General features: G+C 48.2%; 1 protein-coding gene across 5 annotated transcripts in view; it reads left to right on the plus strand.

Annotated features, from left to right (window-relative positions):
- Wnt5b (Wnt family member 5B) overlaps positions 1-11958 on the plus strand; it is a 113539-nt gene extending 101581 nt beyond the window's left edge. For all 5 annotated transcript variants that reach the window (XM_085840060.1, XM_085840059.1, XM_085840063.1 and 2 more), the window contains 2 exons: positions 4121-4413; positions 10618-11958. In XM_085840060.1, the coding sequence (XP_085696186.1) occupies positions 4121-4413; positions 10618-11076 (752 nt within the window). In that variant the 3' untranslated portion in view covers positions 11077-11958. The remainder of the gene's footprint in view (positions 1-4120; positions 4414-10617) is intronic.
- The last annotated feature ends 12331 nt before the right edge of the window (positions 11959-24289 follow it).

A 24289-nucleotide genomic window follows, 5' to 3' on the forward strand; every position in this document is an offset into this window, starting at 1 on the left:
CTCCAGCACCCACACAAAAGGCATGAAGACCTAAATTCAGTCCCCAGCACTCACGTAGAGAGACACTGCGGTGACGCATGCTTGTAATCCCAACATTGGAGATGCAGAGACAGGTTGGCAGCCCACCCAGCCAAATCTGTGAGCCCCAGGTCCTTGTCTCAGAAAATAAGGAGGGTAGCTTCTGAGGAACAGCACACAGTGGGGGGAACAGCACACAGTGGGGTGAGACAGTGTGGTGGGGAGCTGTCCTGAGTGAATTCAAGATCGCCAACACCTTCTTTTTATTGTCTCGGAATAAGACCCAGTAGAATAGGGACTGGTTTCTCAAGGACTTCTGACTTCCACTGAGGGAATGTACATGCACCCGTATGCATTGCACACACCTGCACATGTACAGTGGAGGGTGGGCGGTAGATACTGCTGAGTCTGATTGCATAGTGGGGCGGCTTGTTCAGGGCAGGCCTATTGGTCTGTCTGGTTTTTGCCACTCTTAGTTGTTGTTGTTGTGTTTGTTTCTCTTTGTTTATTGTTTTAAGACAGAGTCTCTCTATACAGCCCTGCATGTCCTGGAGATTTCTCTGTAGACCAGGCTGGGCTTGAACTCACAGAGATCTGCCTACCTCAGCCTCCCTAGTACTGGGATTAAAGGCATGTGTCACATGCCCTGACTCCCACTTCTTTTTCTATAGCTTCCCTGAAGCCTCTCTATGTCTGAGAAACCATGTCCTGGGGTAGGTAGCTCATGCTAGGATCTTGGTGTCACAAGGGCTCCCTTCTTCTGAAAGCTGCAGCTCAAGTCATCCACCAGCAGAGGGCAGCAGAGCAGCTCAGAAGAGCAGTGGGGCTTCCAAAGCCTCTGCCCCGTGCTATGGCTTGCTAGCCTCATATCTTTGAGATGGTTTGGTTTTTCCTTTCTTGTGTGACTGTTTCACGTCCAGATACCCTCCAAACACCCAACACAAACACACACACAGTTTATCTAACCTGCAGTGGGGAACTGGTCCTTGCGGGAGATTTCTATGAAAGAATCTCTTACCTCCCCCCATCCCCCACCCCCTCCCCCACCCCCCGCCAAAAAAAAAAAAAAAAAAGAATCTCTTACCCAAGACCCACGTGCTGCCCTGTGCAGTTGGCGCTGCACTTTCCGAGTCTGGCCACGCCCCTCCAGCAGAGGCAGATCGGGTCCAATGTGCTGAAGGACACTTTCAGATCCCAAGTCACCGGAAGTCAGTGTGTGGCACCTGGTTTATTATATTTAGAGACGGGCACATGGTTTCAAAAGGTATTTGGGGAGGGCTGATTAACTCAGAAGCACATTTACTAAAGAAGGGTGGAAGAAATAAGTCAGGCATATGCAAGTTGGGAACAGAACACGTAAAAGGCATGTTTCTTGTTTTCAAACACTGGAGGGCTGACAAATGGAAGGGGATTAGGCAGAGCTGCTCCAGTAGGCAGAAGTTAGTTACAAGGAGGCGTATTTTGGTTTCATGTGAGGAGGAACTTTCTAGTGATAGAATCATGGGGGAAAAGAGAGAGAATGATGAATGAGCTGCCCTGAGAGGCCAGCGCTTTCCTGCGGAGCACTAGGAGCTGATTCTCGGGGAGAAGGGAAAGAGACCCAGTGCTGGGGATCTGCGGCACCACCCTGCTCCAGGTGGCATGTCAGGAGCTGAGAGCATTTCTGAAAGACTTTACAGAGATGACTCACTTAGAGTACAGCCCAGCCTGCTTCCTTAAGAGCATATAATGCATGGGCTGCAGAGATGGCTCAGCGGTTAAGAGCAGTGACTGCTCTTCCAGGGGTCCTGAGTTCAAGTCCCAGCAACCACATGGTGGCTCACAACCATCTATAATGGGATTGAGTACCCTCTTCTGGTGTGTCTGAAGACAGCTACAATGTACTCATAATAAATAAATAAATAAATAAATAAATAAATAAATAAATCTTTAAAAAGAAATAAGAAATAAAGAACACATAAAGCTCTTTCAGAGGACCCAATTTCAGTTCCCAGCTCCTACATTAGGCTGACCTTTAACTGCCTATAACTCCAGCTCCAGGAAATCCAGTGCCCTCTTCTGGCCTCTGGAGGCACTTCACACACATGCATATTTCCCTAAAAAGACATAAATAAATACACAATTAAAAAAAAAAAAAGTCATTTTGCTTTGAAAGAGCTTCTTGGACTATTTACTATCTCCACATTCATTGTTACAGTCAGCACGAAGGCAAGTGTCAGCCGTAGCAGCTAGACCACAGTGGAGCCTCCTACTACTAGTTAGAGGTTTCATGGGCTGTTCCTGTTAACAAAAGACCAGAGTGGATTGCTGTTAGTTGTGAAAAGCTGATTGGCTCAGTGTGGTCTGATTTCTGACATCACTGTGTGGTGCCAAGGTAATCAAGAAGTAGAGATCACTCCAGACCTTTAAGACTCAGTTTATTGTTTACTTGTGTGTGTGTGTGTGTGTGTGTGTGTGTGTGTGTGTATGTGTGTGCATGCCTATTTATGTGTGTCCAGAAGCTAGAGGGAGTCATTGGATCGATCCTCTGGGACTGGAGTCTCGGGAGGCCGTGAGCCACCAGACATGGGTGCTGGGAAACAAACTCTAGCCTTCTCCAAGAGCAGCAAATACACTTAACTGTAGAGCCTCCCCCCCCACCCCACCCCCCAGCCTTCAGACCTTGTAATTCTGTCTGTCCATCCTCTGGGACAGCCTACGGTGTCTCCTTCCCATTGTAGAAGCATGGGACAGTCACAGACGGAAGACAGAAGATTCTACCTGGTACAATAACAAATCCAGGAGATGCTGTGACCTGCCAACAACAACTGCTTCCTCAATATGTGATCCCACTCAAGTGTCTTTGTTATGTGTTAAAACAGCTTTAAGGGGATACCATTCATTGTTGTATACAATTCACCACTCAAAAGCACACAGGTCAGTGGTCTTCAGTGTATTTGCTGGATGTACAACTGCAATCACTGATTCCAGAGCATTTGTATTGACCCTTAACTGTCACTGTCTAACCCCTGGTTGCAGCCCTAGGCTACAGCTAATGTCTCTGTGGATTTTTCCCATTCTGGACATTCTCTATAATGAGATCAAACAATACATGGCCTCTTCACTTGATGGAGGTATTTAAAGGTTTATCCATGGCATGGAATATATTAGTACTTCATCCCTGTTCTGTTAGTATTTCATGTATTGTGTTTAGCCATCCCCTGATGGATAATTGAGTTCTGTCTGTCTGTCTGTCCATCTGTCTCCCTCTCTCTTTGGCTATTACGAATCATGCTGCCATGAGCATCCACTGGGGACCATTTAGACACATATCATTGTTTCCGTTGGGCGTATTTGTAGGAGTGGAACTTCTGGGTCACCTGGGAACTCTGTTAATTTCCAGAGCATCTGCAGCCAATAGTACTCCCATATGCAGTACAGCAGAGCATGCACCATGAGAGGCTTTAAGTAGATTTCTGTAGCAATAAAAAGGAACAAAGTTGGCACTCCGTATACAAGATGACCAGTAGCTGGCGCTTCAGGTGTGGTTCCCCGATGCTCATGAATCGGGAGGCAGTAATGAGGCCCAAGGAAGAGAGAGGACTATTCTAGACAATGTTGTGTAGTTCATTTTCTATTCCCGGCCTCTGCCAAGGCCCTACTAGACATTGGCAGCCAATGAAAAGGACAGACACACGGATGTGTAGCTCATGGGCAGGAGAAAAATGATATCTGAAGGAGAAGCTGCTGTTGCTTGGGTGCAGACTTGTTCTATTAATCTCATAATTTCTTCAGTCTCCTTCAGTTAGTTCCAAGTGGTCCAGGAAGCCCATTCTCCCTTTACTTACAATCTCTTCCTAGGAGTGGATGTATCATGTACATAGAGAGAGTGTGGGCCAAACCTGGAGAGTGTCACAGAGCAGACAGAGCTGACAGGGACCAGGAAGTCAGAGGGGACCAGGATCAGCCCACAGCACAGAGTGTCTAATCCTTAGTGCCGTGGGAAGGGCAGGAATCCCTCAGGACACCTGTTCCCACAGGGAGAGCCACAGCCAAGCAGAGGGAAGGGAAGGCCGTCCGCAGAGGACAGTGACCGGCTTACCATCTATTGTCCCCGCCGCAGGTAGCCGAGAGACTGCCTTCACGTATGCAGTGAGCGCTGCTGGCGTGGTGAATGCCATCAGCCGAGCCTGCAGAGAGGGTGAGCTGTCCACCTGTGGCTGCAGCCGTGCTGCGAGGCCCAAGGACCTGCCTCGGGACTGGCTGTGGGGTGGCTGTGGAGACAACGTGGAGTACGGCTACCGCTTTGCCAAGGAGTTTGTGGATGCCCGAGAGCGTGAGAAGAACTTTGCCAAGGGATCGGAGGAGCAGGGCCGAGCTCTCATGAACCTACAAAACAACGAGGCTGGCCGCCGGGTAAGCCATCTTGCCCTCTCAACCACCGCCAAGAAAGCTGAGGGTGTGGACCTGCAAGCCTTCACTCAGCTGGCCCTGCTCTGTGTATTCCACTTCTGATGTGATTGTCTTTCTTTTTGGGGGTGGTCGGGTGTATTTTTGTGTTTGGCTGTTGGTGGTGGCAGTTTGTTTGTTTGGGGACAGAATCTCACTCTGTAGCACTGCCTTAGTCAGGGTTTCTATTCCTGCACAAACATCATGCCAGGAAGCAAGTTGGGGAGGAAAGGGTTTATTCAGCTTATACTTCCATGTTGCTTTTCATCACCAAAGACTGGAACTCAAGCAGGTCAGGAAGCAGGAGCTGATGCAGAGGCCATGGAGGGGTATTACTTACTGGCTTGCTTCCCCTGGCTTGCTCAGCTTGCTTTCTTATAGAACCCAGGACTACCAGCTCAGGGATGGCACCACCCACAATGGGCTGGACCCTCTCACCCTTGATCACTAATTGAGAAAATGCCTTACAGCTGGATCTCATGGAGGCATTTCCCCAAGAGAGGCTCCTTTTTCTGTGATAACTCCAACTTGTGTCAAATTGACCCAAAACCAGCCAGTATAAGCACTGAGTGGCTTGGAATGCACAGTGTAGACCAGGCTGGCCTCAAACTCGGAGATCCACGTGCCTGCACTTTCTGAGTGCTGGGGTTGAAGGCGTGCAGCACCACATGCAGCTTGTGTTCAGTTTTTAAGACAAGGTCTTCTTTGATGTCCAGTCTGGTTTCCTCAAACTCTTGGGCTCAAGACACGTTCTGCTTGTAGGGATGCAGGCAGGCTGTGCTGCACTGTGGCTGGGACAATTGCTGCTGTCCTGGCTCCTGACTGCCACCCTCCAACTTTATCACTTCAGAGGACACTGGTCATGGCCCACCCTCCCCGGGATGATTGCATATTTAAGCCATCAAACCTGGCCTAGGGTTTATGGTTCGTTACAGCATCAGGAGAGCTTAGGGCTGACTTTGAAATCCTGCTATGGAGCAGATACAGAGCCACAGCCCCAAAGCACATTCAGGGGTAATGGTGGATGCGGTCTGCACTGGGAAGCTTGAGACTGAAGGGGGAGTGAGGAGACACACGTGTCTTCTGAGCCTCCGTTTTGGTAGAAGCTAACACACGGTGTCTTGTCACAGCAGTACAAGCCTGGTTATCTACACTACCACACCCCGTTGTCCCCACTTCCTGTGGGGACAGTGCGATGGCACCTGTGCTCCTTCACTCCTTAGGACTTCCCCAAATGGCATCTCTGAGAACAGCTGCCCCACGGTGGCCATTCACCAGTCTCTTTATCTCATGAATGCCTGCTTTCTGTGGACATCCTGTAATCCCAGGTACAAAGTAGGTTGAGGCATAAGGATGGCTTGAGCCTGGTTCAGGGCCAGACTGGGCGAGAGCCTGCCTAAAAAATAACAAAATAGATCTGAGCTCAGAGGCCGCCCAGACCTTACAGGCCTTTCCTCCTCACTACAGGTCTCTTGCTGGAGCCTGGGCAGAGCATTTCCTGCTTTTCCTGAGGTCTTTCTCAGCCTGCTTTTCCCTGATGAAGGACGGCTATGCTAGCTGTGTGTTTCTGTGTAACACCCCCTACTGTGCTCTGCATGGCCAGGCACACGTGATTGGGGGGGGGGTTGCCTCCCAGTGGCTAAGTAAGAGGTCTGCTTCACAGACTGTGGGAGAGGGGCTGTGTCAGTCCTGGTTTGAGCACAGTCTGGCACTGTGATGGAGTCAGGCACCAGACAGCATCCTGATCTGTGCTGAAGGTACAGGGGGGACACCGTCTTCCTTCACAGTCTGACCCTGCTTTTGCTGGCTTCTCCTTTTGTTGTCCCTAATCATTTGTTTGTGCTGGCCCCTTCTCTGTCTGTCTGGCCCTTTGATGACCTCTTTCCTGCCTTCCTCTGTCTGGTTCCCAGGCTTTAGCTCGGTCCCCGGAATGCACACATCTCCCTCTGCCACAGGCTGCTCCAGGCTGGGAATGCTTGTCCCTTTTTTTTTTTTTTTTTTTTTTTTTTACTCACTGTCTAAGGAACCCTAAGCATTAGTCAGGACCTGGGCATCGGCATGTCTAGTTCCCACCTCCTCACATGCACAGGAACTTCTGCAGGGAGGACGGCACAATGGCAGGGTTGAAAAGAGCCCAGACTTGTACTTCCAGACAAGAATAAGGAAGAACAGTGGCAGATTATCTGCCATCTGTGTCTTGCCCACTGCAGAGGTCCTGTGTGTTTTGGCAGAAACCTCTTACTCTGGCAGCTTCCTCTGGACGTGGAGGCAAGACCAGCAAACTGGTACCGATTGCCCACACGAGGGTGTCTATGCAGATACCAAGCGGGAGGGTGGAAGCCTGTATCTAATACTTCTCATGTACCAAATATGGTCCTGTGAAATAGATGTGGCTGGGGACCTTAGTATCGCAGGGCAGGGGCACAACAAACAAAATCAATACTTATCTGAGACAGGGTTTCACTGTGCACCACCAGCAGCCTGGTATGGGCTACGGAGCCCAGGGTGGCCTCAAATCCACAACAGTTGTCCTGCCTCTGCCTTTTGAGTGCTAGGATTACAGGAATTAGCCACCAAGCCCAGCTCTGAGAGAGAGAGAGAGAGAGAGAGAGAGAGAGAGAAGAGGGTGTCAAGAATGCAAGAATGACACTGGGGTCGGGCGGTGGTGGCGCATGCCTTTAATCCCAGCACTTGGGAGGCAGAGGCAGAGGCAGGTGGATTTCTGAGTTCGAGGCCAGCCTGGTCTACAGAGTGAGTTCCAGGACAGCCAAGGCTACACAGAGAAACCCTGTCTCAAAAAACAAAAAACAAAAAACAAACACAAGAATGACACTGGGAATCCTGGTAGTGGTGGCGTACTCGGCAGCAGGATGATCACTGAGTTCGTGGCCAGCTGGTCTACAAGGTGAGTTCCAGGACAGCCAGGGCTCTACAGAAAAACCCTGTCTCAAAACGAACAAACAAAGGACTCAGAGGCTCTCTAGGTAGACCAGGCTAGCCTCCAACTCATAACAGCCGTTCTCCCTTAGCCTCCCAAGATGTTGGAGTTACAGGTGTGACTGGGACGGGAACATGTTTAAAAAGGCATTGTACCATCTTTGGTTTTGTGGCTTTGGGGATCAAATCGAGGCTCTTACACATGTTTGACCCTGAGCCCAGCCCCAGCCCCATATTGAGCAGTTATTTTAGGAAGCAGGAAGGGCTTCACATTAACATTACCTTCTCTTTATTCACAGAAGGATCAGTTATAAAATATGGGAGAAAAGGATAAATATTACAACATCTGCAGTTTCTTCACCAAGGGCGAGGATGGGTGGATTTCTAAATAGTGAAGGGAGACAGGGTTCTTCCTCAGACTAGTGTCTGTGAGGTGGCTCCTGCTGCTTATTCCTTTAGAGACATTTACCCTCGCCCCCCTTCTGCTTCTAACTCCTGACTGTTGAGACTGTGGGCATGGGTCACCCTAACCAGTTTATATAGCACCAGAGAGCATCCCCAGGGTCTTGTGCAAACCCTCTACCAAGTGAGCTATACCCCACCTACTCCTCCCACTACCCACCCCACCCCTCATCCTCTTTAAATGACATCTTGTCCTGCTGCTCAGATGTTCAAACTTTTGGGCTCAGGTGATCTTGCCACAGCCTCCAGAGCAGCTCCAGATGTGAGCCAGCCGTTCAACACAGTCACAGAGCCTTAGTGCTTTCTACAGCACCACGTGTTGCTCTCTCCATGAGTCAAGGACCATTTCTAGAGAGAGGCAGGCTAGAACTCAGGCCTGTGGTGTGGGCCAGAAGGTAATCACAGGACTTAGCTGTGAAGATCCTGCTAGGGTGTCCCCGGTAGCTATCAGGGCAAAGTGCTGGTGCATTTAACCTTGGGGAAGGCCTCCCTTCCTTTCCTTGTGCTAAGCTAAGGCTACAAGGTTGAAATGCAGAAGTGCTTACCCTGCGGGCTCACTCCTGGATGGGCCTAACTGGTTCCCAAGACTCTCAAGAGATTCAGTTTCTCCACTGTAAAGTCATGGAAATAAATATTGGAAATACATCCCCGTTAAGAAAACAATCTTTTAAACAGACCAAGAGATGGTGGTGACTGTTTCTGGCACCTGCGGTGGTCTCTCAGTGTTAAACAAAAACACAGTCTGAGGACTCTTGAAAAGAAATCCAAGGGGAACCTGGAGAACTGAGCCCTGACTCTGTTGGGGACGAGAGCTGTGGCCCAGGAAAACATGGCGAGGCAGAGATGCATTTTTATCTCGATGTCTGTGCCGTGGGCCAGGCTGATACATCAGTGCGCTCTCGCTGAAAAGTTCTTAGCGTCCAGCTTTCTGCTCTACCCTGCTTTATAAGTTTGATTTGGGAGTAGCCTAAGTTCAAGTCCAGTCCACAATGTTAAGAGTCAGTGACTGCAACGTGAGTTTGTTCTGGAACACATGCTCATGTGGGTAGGCCCGCTGTCCGGCTTCCCACAGGGTAGGTTTCACCCCAGGCTCCAGGCTTTCCCAGCTGGGTGTGAGGGCTGGAAGGTGAGCCTGTTTACTGATGTGATGGCCCACAGGAAACTCCTGATAACCAAAAGTTAACCCTCGAACGGGTACTGTTCAGCTTTGGAGGAATTTAATAGGATCTGGGAGGACCTTCAGCCATGGCCATGACAGAGCATGAAACAACCGAACTCTTTCTTTTCTGATCTGTGCTCCACCTTATGCAAAAGCGAGACACGTTTTGTTGGGTTTTATCTGTTTGAAGATTTGATCAACATAGAAAATCCGAGCCAGGAGCAACAGCTCACATCCGCCAGCTGCTCTGGAGGCTGCAGCAAGATCGCTTGAGCCCGAAAGTTTGAACAGCCTGAACAGCATAATAGACTCCATTTAAAGAGGATGCGGGGTGGGGTAGCTCAGTTGGTAGAGAGATTGCCTACCAGGCACAAGGCCCTGGGGATGCTCCCTGGTGCTATGTAAACTGGCTAGGGCGACCCAGGCCCACAGTCCCAGCACTCAGGAGCTAGAAGCAGAAAGATCAGAAGTTCAAGGTCATCTTCGGTTGTAGAGCAAGTTTGAGGCCAGCTTGGGTTAGATGAGATTCTGTCTCCATGACAATAAATGATTTTACAAAATTTTAAGGGGCTGAGGAGATGGGTCAGTGGGTAGACACAATTGCTACCCAAGCGTTAGGGTCTTTAGAACCTATGCAGAGGCTCCGTGCACTAATGGGCATCTGTAACTTGCACTGCAAGGCGGGAGGAAGAGACCGGAGAATTACCTGGACGCCTGTGGGCCAGCCAGCTTGTAGCATGAGGTGAAGCAACAGAAATGAGCGGCCAGCAAGATGGCTCAGAAGGTAAAGGCACTTGCTGAGCAAGCCTGATAACCTGAGTTTGACCCCTGGGGCCCACATAAAGATGGAGCTGCCCTCTGACCTCCACATGCACAGTAATCATTCCGTGGGAGAGTGAGGCAAGAGAGATCCTGCCTCAGATCAAGGTAGAAGAACCAATTACCCAGAATCCTCTGCCGTCTATGTGAGTGCTATAGCGCATGTGCACCCACTGTCTCTGTCTCTATCTCTGTTCCTGTTTCTATCTCTCTTACACACCACACACACACATTTAATAACTTTGTTGTTGTGTTTCCGTTTTGTTTTGTTTGCTTTTTTGAGACAGGGTTTCTCTGTGTATCCCTGGTAGACCAGGCTGGCTTCGAACTCACAGAAATCTACCTGTCTCTGCCTCCCAAGTGCTGGAATCAAAGGTGTAAACCCCCCAGGCCCGGCTCTAAAAACAACTTTTGGTGTTTGTTTGTTTGGTTAGTTTTGTTTGTTTGTTTATTTGTTTGTTTTTGAGACAGGGTTTCTCTGTATAGCCCTGGCTGTCCTGGAACTCACTTTGTAGACCAGGCTGGCTTCGAACTCAGAAATGCACCTGCCTCTGCCTCCCAAGTGCCTTTAATCCTAAAGGCGTGCACCACTATGCCCAGCTTAAAAACAACTTTTGAAGATGATATTTGGGAGTACTGTAGGAGTTGTTTCTCTCCTATCATGTAAGCTCTGGGACTCGAACTCAGGTTGTCAGGCCTGGCAGCAAGCCCCTTTTCCTGCTGAATTCACTGGCCTGCCTCCTCATTTGTTTGAAGGATTCTCCTTAGTTATTCTCATTCTTCTCCTCCCCCAGGCCGTCTATAAGATGGCTGATGTCGCCTGCAAATGTCACGGAGTCTCCGGGTCCTGCAGCCTCAAGACCTGCTGGCTTCAGCTGGCCGAGTTCCGCAAGGTGGGGGACCGTTTGAAGGAGAAGTACGACAGCGCCGCGGCCATGCGCATCACCCGCCAGGGCAAGCTAGAGCTGGCCAACAGCCGCTTCAACCAGCCCACCCCAGAGGACCTGGTCTACGTGGACCCCAGTCCTGACTACTGCCTGCGTAATGAGACCACAGGCTCCCTGGGCACCCAGGGTCGCCTCTGCAACAAGACCTCAGAGGGCATGGACGGCTGCGAGCTCATGTGCTGTGGCCGCGGCTATGACCGCTTCAAGAGCGTCCAGGTGGAACGCTGCCACTGCAGGTTTCACTGGTGTTGCTTTGTCAGATGCAAAAAATGCACCGAGGTTGTGGACCAGTATGTCTGTAAGTGACTGCACCACACGGGCCTTCAGGCCGCTCCTCTCCGCCTCACAAAAGTCTATATTATATAAATCTATCTAAATATATTTTATATTTGTACAAATGGATGGATGGATGATAAATAATCAAGAGAAGAAAGTGGAGAGGAAGAGCTTAGGAGATGCTGGCCCTCTGTGAGGACTGGACTTTGCTGGAAATCCACAACCAGTGGGAGAGAAAGGGGCTTTTCCCCATTTTCTGGCCAGGACTTTTGGGACGTGGGCTTGAGAGTGTCTGTGCGCCATAGCCTCCAGGAGACAGGTGGGTGGGGATTAGATGAAGGAAATGGGCCTATTCCATATCTACAGTCCTGTGGGGAAGATGAGTGTCTGTGACCCTGGCCAGGAGACCCAGAGGCCCCGTGGAAAGACCTGATAACCGGGATGGTAGCCTAGGTCTTCCTGAAAATGGAGCTGGCTTTGGGAAGGGGCTCTGTACTTCCTTCTTTTCTCATCTGAGTACACACTGCAGGAAAGTCTCCTGCCCCAATATGGGGGAGTGGTCTCAAGTCACTCCGACTGGTGACCGTAAGAGATCTGGGCCTCCCTGGACCCTGGCTCTCTCTGGACCCTGACTCTGCCTTCCAATGAGAATGTCACCAGCTCCTGCCTCAAGCTCCTGTGCCAAGAGAAAGATGGTTCCGTCACCTGCTACAGCCAGGAAGACGTGGAGCAAACCTGGGTTTTGACTGGGGACCAAGTGCCTGTTGCACAGGACAGGAATCTGCTGTCACTCTGTCAAGGGAGGCTTTGAGAATGACAGGGCATGCTAGCAGGTCAGGTCAACTGCCTGTGAGACTGTCATCTCTGCCCACATGTACAGCGTCCCTCTGACATTAAATATCTTTTTACTGAGGTTTCTCTCCCTCTCCTTATTTGGGCAAACAGTGATGTCACTTGATATTTTATTTTTGGTGCTAAGGATGAAATCCATGGTATCCTGATGTTATGGAGTTTGTGACTCCTGGGTTAAAGATCATAGACTCTATCCAATTGTAATTAAAGATTTATTGAGCTAGCAGGATGAACAGCCTATGAGCCAAATTTGAAGTTGCCATGAAAAAGGAGGTGAGGGAAGGATTTCTCATTCTTCTCTCCCATATTACGTTCCAACCATAGTTTCCCCTCCCTCCCCTCCTCCCAGCCCCTCCTCCATTCCAACCATAGTTTCCCCTCCCTCCCCTCCTTCCAGTCCCTCCTCCATTCCAACCATAGTTTCCCCTCCCTCCCCTCCTCCCAGCCCCTCCTCCATTCCAACCATAGTTTCCCCTCCCTCCCCTCCTTCCAGTCCCTCCTCCATTCCAACCATAGTTTCCCCTCCCTCCCCTCCTTCCAGTCCTTCGATAGCTACTCAAGCAAGCAAGCAAGCAAGCAAAAACTGGTCTGTTCTGCCCAGTTAAGCAATCCAAGACAATCTTTGGGTATCTACATAAGCAAGTTACAGAGACCAAAAGAAGCATTTCATCATACCATAACATGTAAGGCCTCCCAGCTTAATGCAGATGTGTGTGCTGAGCCTTGTTAAGCACATACAGAAGGGCGCTCTCTGTAGCCTTCTCTGGATTGCTGCCTGTGGTAGTGGACCACGGTATCTGGAACAGCAGATCAAGTAAGGCCAGCCGTAAGATCCTGTCTTAAATTAAAATCAAATAGAAATCTGAGGGTGGGAAGATCATACGCATGCACTAATTGTCCTGTGGACTCTGTTTGAAAGCCCATTAATTTTCCTGAATGATTTGAAGACAGTTTTCACTCGGCAGTGTATGGATTCTTTCCCTGTTGTGACCAGCTTAAGGGAGACTTTGTCTTGGCGCCTGGTTTGGAACAGCTTGAGGCTGCGGCAGCTGCAGTGTGAGTTTGCTTGCTCACATCTCTGTGGACAAGGAAGCAACTAGAACAGGAGCAGGCTAAACTATAAACCCTCAGACCCACCCCACAGAGATCCAGACCTTCCAGGAAGGCCCACCTCCCAGAGTTTCTGCAATGTCCCCAAATAACACCAGCAGCGGGGGACCAAGCAAGTGTTCAGACAAGTGAGCCTGTATCCAATGACATACAAACAGATGACATTGTGTATCCAAACTATAATCGTCCTTATTTTTCTAGTTTTTCAAAGTCAGAGTTTGCAAAAAAAATCATTGGGATGAATAAAGATTGTTAAGGTTTTTCAGTAAATCATAACTAGAGTCCATATTGGGCATGTGGAAACTGACTGACACCCTCTGGCTAGTTCCCCTTGGCCCCCTGTTATTTTGAGACGGGATTTCCTGTAGCTCAGGCTGGTTTTGAACTTGCCACCACCCTGCCTTAGGTGTGTGGCACCGTACTTAGTTTAGCTAGGCGTCTTTTGTCCATTTTCCCCCCTCTTGTGCTAGAATCTAACCTAGGTCACCATACGTACCAGTCTAAACTAAACTACTAGACTAACTACATCCCCTGGCCTTTGGTCCTTTAAGGAGCACAAGATGTCCAAGCTTCCTCTCTTAGGTTATGGGCAGGGATTACGTGACTGGGTAGTAGGAAATAACTCTGCTCACTTATAGAATGAATGCAAGGTGTCCTTTCAGCTTATTATTGAACTCAATAAGAAATGTTAGAGTGGACCTGATTAGGTAACAGAGAACATGGGCCCTTGGAACATTCTTGCTCCAGCATGGCTCACGGCTGGAATAATCCCAATACCCATGAGGGACAAGCATGCAGTTCTTCATTTGTCCACTGAGTGTCGCTGTGCCATCAAGTCTAATGTCTTTGTGACTCACACCTTGGTTCAAAAGTTGAGCAGTTTCAAGTAACTAGACTAAATGGCTCAGGCCTACATAAGACATTTATGTGTTCCCTCTCTAAAGCTCAGTGGATGAGAAGGATATAAGAGCCAGAAGCTAAGTAAGATAGTAAGAAGGACCGAGAAATGCCATCTTCTGGGCATGGTACAAGCCATTGCAACCATAAACTCCCAACATCCCTCTCCTGAACCAGGCCTGTGTAAGAGAGGTCTGGTCAGCAGTCAATCATGGATACAAGAGAAACTCATGGGGCTTCCTGGCTTCAGATAGACTCTGGGAGGTGAAGAGTCAATATCTTCTGTTGTGTACCCACTTGGGAGTACCCACTTAGTCTTCTATGGACAGTTCAAACCTATGCTCAAACAGACCGCTTTGGTTAAACAGCGGGTCACACAACAAAGCAAAAGGTGTGAATATGAGGACTAGATTGTAGCCGGGGCAGGGAGGATAGCCGGGTGAGAGGGAGAAGAGAGGAGAGAGGCGAAAGTAACAAGAGTGCTTTAAACAGTGGTGGTGCATGCCTTTAATCCCAGCACTTGGGAGGCAGAGGCAGGCAGATTTCTGAGTTCGAGACCAGCCTGGTCTACAGAATGAGTTCCAGGACAGCCAAGGCTGCACAGAGAAACCCTGTCTCGAAAAACAAAAAAACAAACCAAAACAAAAAAGGAGTGCTTTAGCTGGGCAGTGGCTGTGTAGGTCTGTAATTTCAGCGCTCAGGAGGCCGAGGAAGGCAGATTGCTTTGAGTTTGAGGGCAGCCTGGTCTATGTAGTGACTTCCAAAACATCCAGGGCTACACAGTGCAATCTGTCTCAAACAACACACACAAAAGAATGCATTTTGTACATGTGTGGATTTATCAAATCGATTTAATTAACTTTTTTTCTTTTTTTTTTTTTTTTTTCAGACAGGGTCTCTGTGTAGCCCTGGATAGCCTGGAATCTGTTATGTAGTTGCTGAAGTTGTGTCCGTGGCCATGGTTGGGCTTGTTCCCAGCCCCTAAGTCACTTCCTCCAGACATCTGGATGGTTTATTGACTTGACGGTTCTTTCAGCAAGCAGGTTATAGCTGGCATGGATCGAGGGCTCACTTGGTGCCCACTGCTCCTTGCACCTCCTGTGTCGTTCTCTCTGCAGGGCAGAGTACCACTACCATCTACACACTTCTCACGGGCCAGGCTCAGACTTGGATTAAGCAACGACCATTACCTCACAAAACAGTCCTCGGTGTGAACAGCCAGCTCTGTCTCTCCTGCTGAGGGCACCTGAAGCCAGAGACCCTGTTTTCCACTAAGTCTCTGACTGTGTTCTGTGATCTCCTTCTTGACAACGTGATTTTGAGAGGAAAGAGTGATGGAGAAAGTTCACTTGCTTAGGAGTACCTGGCCAGGGGGACTTGAGCTCCCACGCCTGGAGTTGCTGGACGGGCTTAGAACAGGTGAAAACTATTGCTCGCCCAAAGGACCCGCTAGTGGACTGCGATAGGTTTTGAAGCAATAAGAAGAACAATGGAGCCAGGCGTGGTGGCGCACGCCTTTAATCCCAGCACTCGGGAGGCAGAGGCAGGCGGATTTCTGAGTTCGAGGCCAGCTTGGTCTACAGAGTGAGTGCCAGGACAGTTAGGGCTATACAGAGAAACCCTGTCTCGAAAAACCAAAAAAAAAAAAAGAAGAAGAACAATGGAAAGCTAATTTAGGGGAGTCAGTGTCCAAGGCAGGAGGTCACTCACTAATGCTCAGTGGGTGAGACTTTCAGCACGACATACCAGAAGTGCCTTATTTTATACCAGGCCCATGAGCACACTCTGTGAGGCCACTTCTCCAAGGTTTACAGGAAGAGAACTGTCTTGGCATTGTCTTCCATGTCTGAGGTGTTAGAAATGGTGAGTCTTCCAAACTCCTAAGTGGCTGCAGGAGAGACAGCTCAGTGGATGCTCTCTCAGAGGATCTGGGTTCAGTTCCCAGCACCAGAACATGGTGGCTCACAATCCCCTGTAACTCTAGTCCTGGAGGATCCAGTGCCCTCTTCTGGCCTCCTCGGGTACTACACATACACAGTACACAGACATACGTGCAGGTAAAAACACCCATACAGATAAAAGATAAATTTAAAAATTAAAAATAAATAAAATTCCACTTGGGAGGCAGAGGCAGGTGGATTTCGAGTTCCAGGTCAGCCTGGTCTACAGAGTGAGTTCCAGGACAGCCAGGGCTATACAGAGAAACCCTGTTTTGAAAAAAACCCAAATAAATAATTTGACTGGATAGTGTTAGTGCACACCTTTGATCTCAGCACTCTGGAGGCAGAAAAGTTCTAGAACTTTGAAGGCTACAGAGAGAAACTCTGACAAAACAAAAACAAAAACAAAAAACAAACAAACAAACAAATAAATAAATAAAATCCATAAGTGTTGGTGGAGGTGTATTTCAGAAGTAGAGCATTTGCCTAACACACAAAGCTCTGTGTTTTGTCCCTAACACCAAAAATGAGTAAAATCACATGAGACAGCAGGCAAAGAGCTAACAAGGGGCCAGAGCTTTCTCTTCTGGTGACCGTGTCCTCCAGCAAGGGCATTCTGAGAGCTGCTGTCTGGAGTCCCTTCCATACTGGACTAGTACCTACCTCCTGTTCTCACAAATCTGAGATGAGATCTAAAGTTCATGGCTAATGTCTACGCAAGACCAGCTCTGGGAGAGAGAACAACACATGGTACCAGATTAACTACCTAAGTAAGTGAAACTAACCCATTCCTAAAGTCTCGGCACAGTGTTTAATCTCCCTGTGCACAGCTGGGCCCGTGTCATGTCACAAGGAGGGAGACTTGTGGGATGGGCTAGCCTGAGTCCTAACCTTGGCGTCGTTGGAAATAACAACAAATCCAAAAGACCGGTGAACATGAAGCCGGTTTGAGACAAGGTCTCTCTATGTAGCCTTGGCTGGCCTGGAGCTTGCTAGGTAGACCAGACTGGCTTTGAACTACCACTGCTGCCTTTCGAGTGCTGGAATGGACGGCTGAAGCAGGTTTCAATATGCCATTCAACAGAAAGGATGCAGGCAGAGAAAAGACAAAATGTCTGATAAGCTGATTTGACATGAGACAGTGGTTTCTAAAGCCTGCACCCCAAGGAATTTCTGCCACCTTCTTCCCATAGACAGAATCTTATCTCCTTCAAATTCCCCACCTCATTAGTTTAAGGACACAGAGTCTCATATAATGAATAACTTGGGGCTTCAGACTGCTCCATTTTTGACCTTGGGCTCAGTCATGTAGCAGACTAACTCTAACTTTCCAACTCTCAGAGTTCTAAGACAAGCAGGCAGCAGCTGGCAGCTGGAGAAGAGAGGGGCCTGGTGCTTTCTACTTTTCTGTTGCTCTGATAAACTCTAAGCCCATCTCATACTGCAAGTGGACCAACCACAGGCTATTTATTACAGCCTGAGTCTTTGATCTGGTTTGTCTAGCTCTGGAAAAATAGGCAGCCCAGAAAAAGTATAGCCTTGCACCACAGATTGTAAAACAAAGCAGGCAACACACCCAGAACTGGATACACCTGAAAGTCCACAGCTCAAGAGGCACCCCACAGTTCCAGTAGTTCCCAGCAGGACTGAGCAGGGCAAAGCCAGTCGTTCTGTATATTCCGCTGGCAAAAGTCAATGGCGGGCGCTTCAACGTTCCCTCTCGGGAAAGTCTCCCAAGCTGCCTGTTTCTGTCATCAACAACCCTGACACTGGAAACCTGGACTGTGTGCTTAATGAACCCACGGGCCAACGGTGGTGGTGTCTGCCTGGAATCCCAGCACTTGGGGACTTGAAGCAGTAGGAATGCTGTAAGTCTGAGGCCATCCAGAGCCACACAGCAATACCATCTCTCTCTCTCTCTTTTTTTTTTTCAAGACAGGGTTTCTCTGTGTAGCCCTGGCTGTCCTGGAACTCACTCTGTAGACCAGGCTGGCCTCGAACTCAGAAATCCACCTGCCTCTGCCTCCCGAGTGCTGGGATTAAAGGCGTGTGCCACCACGCCCGGCTAGCAATACCATCTTTAAACACAGCAAAATAGCCTGATGGGGGAATGGGAAAGGGGAGGCTACCCAGGAAAGGAAGAGGGAGGGAAATACAAGAGAAGGAGAGAGCTGGGTAAATAACAATATGAACAAATGGCTTTTTCCAGACTATTACCTATTTATCTTTTGAAAAACTATAATACACATAATTCATTGTATAAATATACATCTATAGTTCTCACCCACTTTTCTCTTCTGGGCTGATAGTGCTCCCTCCAAAAGCCAAAGGCCACCTAACAAAAACTGATTATGCCAGACATGATCCTCTTTTGAGTTGTTGGTCAGGGCTGTCCGAGAGACTCTCAGAGCATACAGACTATTGCTGTTTCTCTTGACTACCCCCGCCCCGCACCCCGAGGTGCAAGGTTTCTATTGCTGAAGCTAACATGCACTTCAGAAACAGCCCTGAGACTCCTGAGCTGGAACTGGCCTGAACATCTTTTCCTGAGGACTGCCTTTCATGGTACCAGAAAGTGCCATGAAAGTTTCCAACGGAGGAAAGGAACCAAATGTCCTACCCAGCTGTGATACCAATAAACCATGCCAACAATGAGTGTGGCACTACAACGCTACGGGTGGTATGCTTGTCTTAGTAATACCCAACTACTGTCTAATTGGACTTAAGACTCAATTAACAAGAGTGCTATGCCCGGTACTGAGAACCTAGCTAACTACTCAGTGCTAGTGATATCATGGTTACTGCAGGAGAAAGTACAACCACGATCTTACTGAACCACCACACTCCCTAACAACAAATTGGTAAACCTTGGCCCTTATACCCAGAGGCAAGGGTAGCCCTTGCCCCTCATTATGGAAACTTCTTCTCTTTGTAATACATAGAGACCAGCACAGAAAACCACAACCAATCAAAACACAGAGGTAAACCAGGCGTGGTGGCGCACGCCTTTAATCCCAGCACTCGGGAGGCAGAGGCAGGCAGATTTCTGAGTTTGAGGCCAGCCTGGTCTACAAAGTGAGTTCCAGGACAGCCAGGGCTATACAGAGGAACTCTGTCTTGAAAAACCAAAAGCCAAACCAACCAAACAACCAACCAAACAAACAAACAAAACACAGAGCTGTGGAGCCCAGTCCTGATAAATACATCTACAAGACACCCCCACACCTCAGGTTTAGGGGACATCGTGGAAGAGTAGGCAGAAAAACTCCAGCCTATCAGAGTTTGCTGTGAGACTTTGTCTTCTAGTAACATCAGAAGCTACACCCAACTATAAAAGACGGTGTAATCTTGACGACCTTTTGCAGCGACATAAAGAAAGCGTCAGGAAAACCCGAGAAGGATGAGATGTGTCTCAGTGTGAAAGTGCTGCTTCCACTGTTTCTGCCCAAGAGGATGAAGACGATACCGAAGCCTCAAATGAGGAGGAAAATCCAGAAGATCGTGAAGGCGCTGAAAATCTCGTTCTCCCTTTCCATCACCAGCTGAAGCTGCTGAGTCCAGTGTAGACAGCCGTGAGAATGCTGCTTCCCGAAGAAACACCGAGCCTGTGGCTGAGCTTGAGGCCCACCCTGACCCTGCACCCTGTGCATCTCCCTCTTCAGCTGCTCCAAGCACAAAACCAGCAGAAAGGGAACGTGTAGGGGCTCAGGGGGCTGACAGTGCCAGGAAAAACAAAATCATTGTAAAATTATGGTAAACTCTGAATAAAATTCTAAGATCTAAAAAATTAATTAATTAGTAAAATGATTGATTAATTAATTAAAAAAGAAGCTACACCCACAAGGTCTCAACAACATGACCGCCCAAATGTGAGCTGAACACGGAGGATACCAACAAACATGTCCAGCTGTATGGGGAAAGACCATAAGGCCTCATCTCTATGCAAAGAACTACAGGGGACTAACCAAAGCTGGGAACAGAAAAGATTCTCTTCCCCAGGAAGGAGCACACCAATCTGTGGTCCAGTGCCAAACGCTTGTTAAGACATAGGTAGACACTGCCTTTCTGACATTACGGGAGCCGTGTTGTCTTATGCCTGCAGCCAACCATCTTATGCCCTTACAAGGAATCCTTTTTATGTGTTACTGGGAAACTTTCTTATGTGCTGTTACCAGGAAACTTTCTTATGGCCAAGTTGATTCCAAATTCTGTTATGTCCTATGCTTTGGTGATCTTGAAAACTCTCCAAACCCTGCCCCTACTTTAGAACCAATCACAGTCAAGTTTAGGTTCCCAAGACCTCCCTGGGTAACTGACATCCTGCTTGGCAGAAGGAGATCAGGATAAATGTACCACAAAGACTTGTTCCTAAGGAAGTCCTCTGTCCCTAAATCCTGATGGGATAACCTGGCACAAATGTTTGTGGATTTCTGGCTTGGGGTTGCAATATTAGCTTCTGAATCTAAGCTGCATCCTCGACTGAGCAGTCCTGGGGGTGGTGTGTGTTCAATAAACTTTTCTTTTTTAACTGAGACCGGAATTCTATTGGTTTGTGCGGTGATTCCTGGACCATAACATTAGTCAGCCCTGAAAATTTATCTATAACATTATATGGACTTAACAGGTTATATTTAGGAATGTAAATAATTGCATGCATATATGCATGCATCAATTGTATGTAATAACAATTGATGAAAAAGAGAGGCCATGAAAGAGAATGAGGAGGATGTAGAGGAAGGAAAGGGAGAGGAGAAAATAAACAAACAAACAAAAAACCCCACAATAAATAAAAAAAAAAAAAGCCTCCAAACTAAAACAGAAGCCACACCCAAAGATCTCGTTAATTTGTAAAAGTCACCTGGTTTTGTGATGGACTTCCAGTGTGGGTGGTAATTTAAAATCAAGACAGAATTGCAGCCCTGGTTTTCATGGCCAACTGCTGGGAACCTTGGGGAAATGGGAGGACTAAAGGGCTCTCTTCTTTTCCTCAGTATTCCTGGTGCTGGTGCCAGCTCTGCCTGCCCTGTGCATCCTGGGAGAAAATACATTTGAGAAATGTATTTGAGCCCATCCTGGCTTAGTTAACCGCTCCGTCCTGCTGTGGACTGTTGCGAGTTGACCCAATAATCACAAGTAAGTCCCCATTCTCCGTCCCTCCCTCTCTTTATTGCTTTATCCAGCAGAGTAGTGAAAAACACCTTTTTTCCTGCCAATTATTATTATTATTTAAACAAAAGAACTAGAGGTGGAAATATAGGACAGATGTCCCACAGAGTGGCTGCCTGTTACCAAGGCAGGTAGTGAGAGTCACAGATTTCATTCCTTAGAGGAACAAGAAAGAAAGAAAGAAAGAAAGAAAGAAAGAAAGAAAGAAAGAAAGAAAGAAAGAAGGAAGGAAGGAAGGAAGGAAGGAAGGAAGGAAGGAAGGAAGGAAGGAAGGAAGGAAGGAAAGAAAGAAAGAAAGAAAGGAAGGAAGGAAGGAAGGAAGGAAGGAAGGAAGGAAGGAAGGAAGGAAGAAAGGAAGGGAGGGGGGAGGAAAGAAGAGAAAGAAGTGTCTGGGATAATCTAGCAGAGTGGATAGCCAGGAGGAAAACTAAATATTTTCTGGAGACTCGTTTCAGCTGCAGGACGGCAAGAACTAACTGACCCCTGCAAGGGCCCAAGGTTTGGTGCAGAAATTGGGCCTTCCGATTAGCTAGCTAATGATATCAGAGAGTTTCAGAACCATCCTGTCAGGAATGAAGACATTGTAAACACGCCAAAGGTACCTACCTCTCTCTTTGGTTATCAGACTATTAAAACAATGGCCCCCAAGACATCAGGGTCCCCCTACCCCCCAGGAGTCTCATATTGGGATCAAGAAGGGGCTGGTGTCAGCCACAGATGAAGCTTGTCTGCTGGAAAGAGACACACTATTAACATTCTGTCTGACCAGCTTGCAGCAGAGTCACTGGTCATGGGCAGAGCCCCATAGTGACCTGGGCCCACTTTATAGGAGAATTACTGGTTACAAGCAAGGCCTCACCTTAGCCAGGACCCACCTTACAGGAGAGCCACACCAGGGCTTCTTAATTATGCTCGCCTGGGGACTTCTATTAAAACTTGAAGCCAGCACTAGGTTGGGAGAGGGACTCACTGGATATCTTTGTTTCTTGTCCCAGTGTGGCCCATTGAATTAGCCACACTGCTTTTTATTATTGCTTTGCTTCTTGAATTGGCCTGGTAAGGATAGCTGGTTTGTTAAGGCTCCAGGGCCCAGGCTCTACTCCAGGGGTAGTTTAGGTAGAAAAGCAGGGGCTCCCGTTTCTAGGGAACGCAGGTTCCCTTTGGCAGGTTCTTAGTCTCCTTAATAAAAGAACGTTCAAAGGACACAGAAGGAAGTTTGAGCACCTTTTAATTAGAGTTTGCTCCCAGTGGATCAGCTTTCCTGAGGGGTGGCTTCCTGTCTAGTTGATTGACAGGCCCAGTTGGCCTAACTCATAAGGCAGGGGACAGCGATGTACCTTAGTAACCTTATGTTTTAGGCAGGTTAGAATGTCATGTCTCCACTCAAGTCAGAGTTATTCTTTTGAAAAGGGGGACCTAGCTTTCCCTTAGTAGGCCTTAAAAAGCCTTGATAGTGTCAGCAGTAAGCAGGTTGAGACAGCTCCACACTGCCACCTTCCACAGTCGGAGGAGTTCCCCTAGGCTTTAGGGATCTAATTCAGGACAAAACTGATTTGTGGCTTTGAGGCTGGAAGGAGTTCAGGATGGACCAGACAGAGTTCAAAATGCTATTAATGATATTTTAATGCTTGCCCCCCCCCAAAAAAAGAAATGCTGAGAAGAAAGCAAGGCACAGACTCAGCATGAGTGTGCGCTTCTTAAGGAGAGGCAGGCATTCAGGAGGCCTGGAATGCTAGGTAGACCAGGCTAGCCTCCAACCCAGAGATGCTCCTGCCTCTGCCTTCTGAGGGCTGAAATTAAAGACGTGCACCGCCACTGCCATGCAGAGTGCTCTTTTTCCCTTCTCATGTCCCCTGGATTTTTCCATATACATCCCTCTTCCTTTCCCCCTCCCCCTCCCTTTCCCCCTCCCCCTCCCCCTCTCTCCTTGAGGCAGAGACTCACATTATAGCCCTGGAATTCACTATGTAATGTGAGGGCTAAAGTTATATTTTAAGTTTAAACTACTGTGCTTAAGCAAAGTTCCAGTCTGCAAAGCAAGTTCCAGTACAACCAGGGCTCTGTTACAGAGTGAAACCCTGTCTCAAAAAAACAAAAACAGACATCTGATATGCACGATATCTGATATGCACGATATCTGACATGCAGGATATCTGACATGCAGGATATCTGTGTGCTCCCTATGAAAGAGTTTTTCCATACCCCAACCCCAAAGGGGTTGCAACCTGTTGGGTTTTTGGACCTGTGACAAGCCCTTGGGGTGTCTATTTGATATATTTAAGGGGACTGGGCCTCCAGGTTCTCCCAGCACCGACAAGAAGGCTGGCATATCCCGCCCTCTGCCCTGAACTTCTCAGCCCAGGGGCTGGGCTTTCCTTCCCCTAATGAAGCTCTTCCATATAGAATCCAGACATTTTGGTTATCTCACTCCCTCTCTGTGCTTCTCTCTCTGTAGCTGCTTTCTCCCCCCACCCGCCCCCTTCTCTCTGTCCCCGTCTGCATGGAGACTTGGCCAACTCCTGTGCGACCAGTGAACCCGCAGGAGAATCGCCCTCATAGACCTTTATACTTTTGACTAGGTTTGAATTGGCTTTTTTCCTTGGCGGAGAGAAGTTTTTCACGACCTACAGGTTGACAGCCAATGCTCTGACGTACACCCCACTTGCCCAAGGACAGATAACTTCCTGGAATGTTGGAGAATGCTGTTCATGGCAGATAACAAGCCACCATACCCAGCTTATGTTTCTAACTTTATCATTAATATCTCCATTCCTCAATTTCAAATGGCGCTTTATTTACATGGAGGTCAAAGGGCAGTTTGAGTGGCCTGTTCTTTCCTTCTCCCTTTACCTGATTTCCAAGGATCAAACTCCAGTTGATAAGTTTGATTGGCAAGTGCGTCGAGCCATCTCACCCACCCTCATATGGTCATTTACATCTTGGGGAGCTTAAAAATTGGTTCGAGACTAAGAAAATGGAAGGTGTGGTCCAAAGATGATTTCCAGGGAAGGGAGTCTGTCCTCACTGTCCTCTAAGTCTGTCTGTCAGTGCCTACCTAGCTACCTCGGATCCCGACTGGAATAAGATATGAACACTCTGTACAAAACAGAAGCCTTTCAAAATACTGGGCTGAGATAGAGCTCAGGCAGAGACGATACTTGTGAAGAATACTTGAGACTTCCAATTTTGATCTCTAGAACAACAAAAGAACAAGAAATAAAAAGACAAAATAAGAAAGATGAAGCAGGACTGGAGAGATGGCTCAGCACTGACTTCTC

The sequence above is a fragment of the Mus caroli genome, unplaced genomic scaffold (assembly GCF_978045245.1).
Source record: "Mus caroli unplaced genomic scaffold, Mus_caroli_1 scaffold_7, whole genome shotgun sequence".
Taxonomy (NCBI): domain Eukaryota; kingdom Metazoa; phylum Chordata; class Mammalia; order Rodentia; family Muridae; genus Mus; species Mus caroli.